The 8,514-nt window shown below is 33.6% G+C and overlaps 1 protein-coding gene across 1 annotated transcript; it reads left to right on the top strand.

Moving 5' to 3' along the window:
• The first annotated feature begins 3,196 nt into the window (after nt 1-3,196).
• On the top strand, nt 3,197-6,703 carry paqr3b (progestin and adipoQ receptor family member IIIb). The gene is made up of 7 exons (XM_051121011.1): nt 3,197-3,376; nt 3,752-3,950; nt 4,026-4,188; nt 4,308-4,463; nt 5,515-5,712; nt 5,812-5,902; nt 6,555-6,703. Exons 2-7 carry the CDS (start codon nt 3,766-3,768, stop codon nt 6,695-6,697), a joined length of 936 nt encoding a protein of 311 aa, XP_050976968.1. The 5' UTR covers nt 3,197-3,376; nt 3,752-3,765; the 3' UTR covers nt 6,698-6,703.
• Nucleotides 6,704-8,514: the final 1,811 nt, after the last annotated feature.

Below are 8,514 nucleotides of genomic sequence, written 5' to 3'. Positions count from 1 at the left end.
AAAAAAAAATTGTTATACTTTATGTAAAACAAAACAAAAAAAAAATGTGTCCCATTTTCATGTCACTACCGAAAGTTTTAGCAATTGGCTGAGATTGATTTTAACTACAGCCCTGCATTTAGGATCAGGTAATATTCATGTGTCCCTCTTTTATATCTACATGGGGAGGAGATAGGCCCCATCATTTTGAGCTAAATGTGTTCAAAAGTATGAACAATCTGTGTGTAACTTTAAAGAATGTCACTACTGAACACCATTTTCTATAATTTAACACTTTTTTTGGGAGTTTTTCCATAACATTTAGTTTTTATTTGTGTAAAACTGTTGACTAACCATATATATATATATATATATATATATATATATATATATATATGCTGTTGCTTATACTGCAACAGTGTATATATATATATAAGTAATACCACATAAGCTATATATATATATATATAGTGCTTATGTATTACTTATATTAAAATTAGTGTAGTATTTAACGTTACATAGAGAAAAGGGTTTTAAATTCCAATGCAAAGAGGCAAATTAGAGTCATTTTGTGGTTGGGAAAAAAAAATCATTATCATTTGTAATGCCATGGCTCTTTACTAAATATACATCTAGAATATTGCATGTCATACAAGCTTATTTGTTTTTAAGTTTTTCATTTGAATAAATATTTAGAAATGATTAAACACTATATTTTTAAATGTGACATTTAAAAAGTTAACTACATCCTTTTTTAATGATACTTGTACAAGTACACACAATGAATGCAAGCAAATACTGAATTTAAACCATGTTTAAAATGTTGCAAAAACAAAAAAGGCATTCAGCTGCATTTTTATCTCCTTATGTATACAATATATACATATAAGTAGACACAGAATCGAGATCGACAAAAAAAGAAAAAAAAATCTCACTCCAAGCTGAACTTAAAAGTTGGCAACCCTGAAATTCTGTAGTGTGATATGATCCCTACCAAAACATTACTGTTACTACTGTTACTAATGCTGTCATGACCAAAACATTTGGTGAAGTTTTGGTATTCAGATCTTTGTTGTTTTTGGGTGTTATCCTAAAAAATTATCACGACCAAAACATGTCATCTGACAAGGAAACACATAATCCTTTATTTGGGGGAAATAACCAAAATATTAATACAGTTATGCAAATTTGTAGTATTTTAGTATGTTTTAGTAGTGTTTTAGTATGTGGGTTAAAATTCTGTAATCGCTACCAACAGTGTTGGGGAGTAACTAGTTACATGTAACGGAATTACGCAATTTAATTACAAAATAAATGTAAATATAATTAGTTACAGTTACTGAGAAAAAATGTGTAATTAAATTAGCTACTTTTGAAAAATGCCAGTGATTACAAAGGGGGTTACATCTGAATTTTTTCACCCACCCACCCCCACTTACAGATTTAATTGACTTCTTTTAAATTGCATTGACTGCTCTAAAATGAGACACCAATGTTTCAGGAGTTTAGGACACAGAATAGCACACATGCTTATTCGATAACTGTTTTATTTCCTATTTGGGTTTATGCATAAACTTTATTTTTTAAGTTTTTTTCCAAGGCATTGTTAGATGCTAGTGTTTTCTGTCATAACTATGCAAACATTTGATTTCAAACCCAGTATCATAGTTATTAAACCATTTCTTGTTATGATGTTATTCATGTTATGATCTTGTTATGACATATAGCGCAACTGCGCTCACGGTGACTCGAGTTCGATTCCCGTCTCGACGTCCTTTGCCGATCCCGCTCCCCTCTCTCCTCCCAGCTCTTTCCTGTCGTCTCTCTGCTGTCCTATCACAATAAAAGGCATAAAAAGCCCCCCCCCAAAAAAGTAAAAAAAAAAAAAAAGTCTGAATTTGTGGTGGCTGTGCTTTAAATTTAATTATTACACAGCTCAGGCTCGTTGCGGGCAACTTAAGTCATAATTTTTCTTGGTTAGCTAACAAAATATTAAAGCTTAATTCAATATTATGTGGACAATTTCTTAATTCTGTCATCCTGGTATCATGGACTTGCTCTATTGTTTCACACTGTAATGGATTATAAAATAACTAACAAACTAGTACTACTACTTAATTATTTATGTGGTGAAATGTTGTGTAAGAAAACTGGTATGACTGCACTGTATCCCTAAAATGTCTAGTTTGAACTTGCCGTTTGCTGGCAACTGATTTCTTCATGGAAGCTTTGCATTCAAATATTTCAACTCAGATCAGTGTTTGGTGTCTAATTATTTTGACACGAAACATCTAAATAATCTATCAAGCAGCTGTGTAATAAGTGAGATAATGTACATCCAGCCAGTTGTTACTGCAAAATACAGATGTGTATTATCCCTTACTTATTATAATCTTAATTCAAGTGATGAAGGATTTTGAAAGTCTGACAGTAATCAGTGTTGAGTGCTACTGTAAGGTTAACTTTGCCTGGTTTAAATGTTTCAAAATAATTAACAGTTTAGAAAAGTAATCAAAAAGTAATTAAAAGTAATAAGTTACATTACTTTAATAAAGTAATTGAAAAGTTACACTACTTATTACATTTTAAATCAAGTAACTTGTAATCTGTAACCTATTACATTTCCAAAGTAACCTTCCCAACACTGGCTACCAATTAAAACGTCACAATCGAAATTTGTCCAGTCACTACAAAAAATGGGATGTGTTGTCAAAAATAAAGTATACTGAATTATCAACTTGATGTTATGATAGTGTTTGGTCCAATGTACCTTCAAACTAATCCTAAAGTTTGAAATCAGTGTCAACTTTTACAAAGAAAAAAATGGATTCACAATACAACAAATATATATATATATATATATATATATATATATATATATATATATATATATATATATATATATATATACACACACACAAAGGAAGATGTAAGCAAAATCTTAATAGGTCAATAAAACCCTTCTAATTAAAGTATATATACTGTGTTTCGGTAGTGAAAAATTACGGAAGAGGACAAATATTCCAAAACTTTATAAAAAAAAAAAAACAATATGAGAATAACTTTACAATTGCTACAATTTTGCATACATACAAAATTTGTGGAAAACACACATTTTTTTCAAGACGTTTCCAATTGTGACTTTGAACCAGTTCTGCAGAATGACCCTCATATATGCTTTTCCAAAAATAAAAGCATCATTCAGGAAGCGAGAGTGACTTGCCGTCGCATTGTGTTTCTGTCGCAGGATTTTAATGTCACACTCACTTCTGTAGCGTTAGCCTGTAGCTGGTCGGCTAACTGCCGGTCATCAACATGACGCTCAAATTCTGTTATTAAGCAGAAATTAAGGATCAGCTAGGGCTGAATGGGATAGACGGCAGGTCTTTACCTGGAGGTAAGAGGTCTGCTGCACTTATACTGGGATTTAATGGATTTAAAAGCCTAATCTAATTCTCATTCAATCGCAGTTGTTAGCTTAAAACAGCTCACGGTTGCTGTTTCACATCGGCGGCACAAACAAAACATTTACGTGTGTTCAAATCTAAAGTGTAGTAAACAGGAATTTATTGCTTGATTGATTGTGTTTATGATACACTAGCTTTCAGGAAAATACAAAGACTATAACTAGCCATAGATTTCAAAACAGTTATCTTGCTGGTCTTTTAGGAGTTTTATAGGAGCTCATTTTGGGCTTCAAAGATGCTACAAAGGGAGTTCATTGTTTTGAGAAAACATATCTTTTTGTAATTTATCTGCATTGTTTCTCCAGCCACATGAACCAAGATGCCTCAGAACATCCTCAAGAGCACTCATTACATTGAGCTGGGCAGCTACCAGTACTGGCCTGTGCTTGTGCCGAGAGGAATCCGACTATACACCTATGAACAGATCCCAGTGTTTCTGAAGGAGAACCCGTACATCACAGATGGATACAGAGCACACCTGCCATCCAAACTGTGCCTCAAAAGGTGCGTTTCTTTCACTTTTGATACTGTAGATGACGTGTTGCCATTTGTTTACTTATTGTTTCTCGTATCTCACAGCATATTCATTCTGTCTAATGAGACGGTGAACATCTGGAGTCATCTGCTTGGGTTCCTGCTGTTCTTCTCGCTGGGAGTGAATGACATGGCCACAGTCCTGCCGTCTGCGGGGGCGTCACGAGAGGACTATGTCATCTATTCAATAGGACTGTTCTGTTTTCAGGTAATACATAAAATGTGGTGTAGGAAATTTTTCTTATTTTCCATTATGTGCTTTGACAGAGCTTCGATATGAACTAATAAGTGTAACATATTAATTTATGGGTTTTATTCTGTGCTCAGGTTTGCATGCTGTGCTCTGCGGGCTACCACTTGTTTTGTTGTCATCGTTCGGAGAAGACGTGTCGCCGCTGGCTTGCTCTGGACTATGCTGGAATATCCGTGGGGATTTTGGGATGTTATGTGCCTGGAGTCTTCTATGCCTTCTACTGCAACAGTGTATGACAGTTGTGTTTTATAAGAGTGGACTTCAAGCTTGAGGATGAATGGTTTCCTTTTACAGCTTATTTAATTTGTATTTTTTATTATTATTTTTTTTTTATTAAATATTAAATGTTATTAAATATTATGTATTAAATTAAATTTTACATTCTAGTTATTTTATGTTAAATTAGTTACATTTATTTATTCTAATATTTGTTTATTTATTTATTTATTTATTTATTCATTCATTCATTCATTCATTCATATTTATATTATATACTCTACCAAAAAGTCAAAAGTTTATGATAATTACGTTTTTTTTTTGTTTTTTTTTTATGTTCTTGAAAGACATAATATTCACCAAGGCTGCATTTATTTGATTAAAAAAAAAAACAGTAAAAAACATAATATTGTGAAATATTGCTATTTAAAATAAGACAATAATGTTAAAAAAGATTATTGTTGTATTTCAAGTTAGGTTAAATTTTCTTTTCGTTAAAGAATACTGAATGAAATGTCAATTTCTACAAAAGTATTAAGCAACAGAAACATTATAACTCTATATAAAAACTTTACATCAGCAAAATTGACAATAATAAGAACATTAAGTTCCAATAACATTTGAGCAGCAAATCAGCATATCAGAATGATTTCTGAAGGATCATGTGACACTAAAGACTGAAGTAATGATGCTGAAAATTCAGCTTTGCATCACAGAAATAAATTACATTTTATATATCAGAATATTGCTGCTTTTACTGTATTTTTAATCAAAAAATTCAGCCTTTGTGAACTTAAGAGTCTTGTTTCAAAAACATTTAACATTTAACCCTAATTATTCCAAACATTTAGTTTATATGTCATAAATATAATTTAAACATATTTTTTGTATTTATTCATAAATATATCAAGATCTTGAAGAAATTATTCAAGACAGAGTCTGCAGTAAGATCATGTGTTGCTTGCACACAGCTTTAAAAGCTTTATATTGAGTTTGATATGGTTATCTGATTTAAATATGAATATAGATTTGAGTATCAGTAAATTTCTTGATGATCTGTTTCAGTTTTGGAGGCAGGTGTACCTGCTGACGGTGCTGGCTTTCATCCTGGCTGTGTTTGCGGCTCAGATTCATCCGCTCTACCTCACACAGCAGTGGAAGAAACTGCGCTCTGTCATGTTCTGCTCAGTGGCCGGATACGGCATCATTCCAGCCTGCCACTGGGTCTGGCTCAATGGAGGATTTGACTCTGAAATCGTAAAGGTGATATATTTGCTTGTTGCATCATGCGTTGGAGACACAGTGAGGAGAGAAATAGCAATGTCTACCATTATTAATATCGATCACTGTTTCTTTTTGCAGGTGTTTTTTCCTCGAGTCATGATCATGTATTTGATTGCCGCCTCAGCGTTCCTTTTCTATGTCAGTAAAATCCCAGAACGATACTTTCCAGGTGATTTGTCTATACTAAATTGCTGTATTTTATTAAAGGAAATGAAACGAAAATGAAAACTGATGTAGATGAGTTTGATTCTTCATGGGAACAGATTTGGAGAAATGTATCATTACATCACTTGCTCACCAATGGGTCTTCTGCAGTGAATGGGTGCCGTCAGAATAAGAGTCCAAACAGCTCATAAAAACACACAGTCCACAAGTAATTCAAGTGACTCCAGTCCATTACTTAACATCTTGTAAAGAGAAAAGCTACATGTTTAAGAAACAAATTCATCATTAACTGCATATTTCTCTCCTGATTCAGATGCAGCATTATAGTTGGAGGACTCATATTTTAGCCAGAGGCAACGATTTGAAGTGAGAAACATCTTATTGATGGGTTTGGGAAGCTTTTGGTGGACTGGAGTGGTGTGAATTACTTGTGGATTATTGTGATGTTTTTATCAGCTGTTTGGACTCTCATTTTGACGGCACCCATTCACTGCAGAACATCCATTGGAGAGCAAGTGATGTAATGCTACATTTCTCCAAATCTGTTCTGATGAAGAAACAAACTCTTCTACATCTTGGATGGCCTGAGGGTGAGTACAACTATTCTTTAAATCAAAAACAATATATTTACCCACTTTTTATGTCTGTTTTCACAGGCCAGCTGAACTATCTTGGAGCCAGTCATCAGCTCTGGCACGTGCTGGTAGTGGTCATGTTCTACTGGTGGCACCAAACCGCCCTCTACATCATGAAATACAGACACAATCAGCCCTGCACAGAATACAGCAGTCATGGTTAAACACGGTTATGAAATCACCTGAGCCGTTTATGTTCAAATTCATTTTTTGGCATTATTTTAAGTTGTGCTAATAGAATCAGACAGTGAACGTTTACCTCTCATTTGCCTTTGAACACCTAACTGTAGGGTACGTGCAATGAAAATCACGTTTTGTGCAATCAGTTGCGTTCCTCTGCCTGAACAAATGTTTCATACATACTGTCTGCTGGATATCAAGTGTTTGTTTCTTTACGTATTTTGATTTTGATTCTATTGAGCCTTTTTCCCATAATATCATTGGGGATGTTAAACTGTACATGCTGTTAATATGTGGCCTGGAATATGGAATGTCCTTCAATTAAATGCTCTTAACTATCACTGTTTTGTGACTGATTAATTCTATGGTAGAGGGTAATTACTGTAATTTTGTGACTTTTTAATACTTGGTAAAGGGAGTTGTTTTGATGTATTAAACACATTTAAGTTCATGTATAAAGCAGCACTAGAAACCTGGTATTTAAATGACCAAGAAGAAGGCATTACTTCAGTACTTTATGTGAACAATGGGTCAAAATCACTGTACTTACACTGAATTGACTATGAACATATATTGAAAGTTTGTCCATCTCATTGTTTTTTAACTTCTGTTGGTGGTTCGATTTTCATTATTTGATTATTTGGAATGACAAACTGCCAGAATGAATATCTGAACGGTGAAACTGAATAAAAAATCTTGTTTGTACCTGTTGTGTGTATTTTAGTCGTCAGAAGTAAGTAAATTTAAGGTCACTTCCAGCAGTTATTTCCGGTCAACTAACTGATTGGCGGGTTTTCTGATTTGCCTTCGATTAAAGCGTTAAACGAAACATCTAGCAGTGTTGTCTCTGAAATGTCAGTTACCTTATTTAATCAATAAATTATTTATAAAAACGTGTCGTCAAACTGGCAGGAAATACAAATCCACCAGTTAATTTCAAGTGTTTCAAAGAGTCGGTTCAACAAACAATTCAGCAATTTTTCCCTGGTGAAAAAACCAGCATATGCTGGTAGGTATGTTTTGATGCTGGTCTTTTGCTGGTTTATGCTGGTCCTTTGCTGGTTCATGCTGGTCCTTGACCAGCAAAAACCAGCAAAGGACCAGCATAAACCAGCAAAGAACCAGCTTAAACCAGCATCAAAACATACCTACCAGCATATGCTGTTTTTTTCACCAGGGTTGTATGTCCCACTCCGTTTTGCACTTTTTTTTCCAGTACGATTAATTTGTAACAATTCTTAAGTATAGTTAAAAATTTAAAAACATTTTGTAGCTGCGTAAGTCAAATTTTTAATTCACCCAGTCTATGATTCACTCCAGATGTGGAGTTGTTGAACTATTCATTCGATCTCGTAAAATAATCGGTTTAACAGACCCAAAAGAATGAATCCAACTTCCATACATAGAACAGAATACCAGTATTTTACAACTTTAGTTCGTGAGTTATTGGGTCAAAATCACTGTACTTGCACTGAACTGATTATGAACATATATGGGTCAGTCACTGTTTTGTGACTGTTTGTCCATCTCATCGTCTTTTAACTTCTGTTGGTGGTTTGATTTTCTCTATTTGATTACTTGGAATGACAAACTGCCTGAATAAATATCTGAATTGTGAAACTGAATAAAAATGTTTTGTTTGTGTGTAGTTTAGTCTTTGGTTACTACTTTAGTAGACTGAGGGGTTTTCTGCTTTCCCTCCATTTGAAGCTATTTTTGTTGTCAAAATTGAAGTAAACGAAATATCTATCTGTGTTCTCTCTGAATGTCTGTTATTTTATTTGATGGATAGATTATTTAT

The sequence above is a fragment of the Labeo rohita genome, chromosome 10 (assembly GCF_022985175.1).
Source record: "Labeo rohita strain BAU-BD-2019 chromosome 10, IGBB_LRoh.1.0, whole genome shotgun sequence".
Classification (NCBI taxonomy): Eukaryota; Metazoa; Chordata; class Actinopteri; order Cypriniformes; family Cyprinidae; genus Labeo; species Labeo rohita.
The sequence above is the reverse complement of the archived record's forward strand: the minus strand, read 5'-3'. Positions and strand labels throughout refer to the sequence as shown.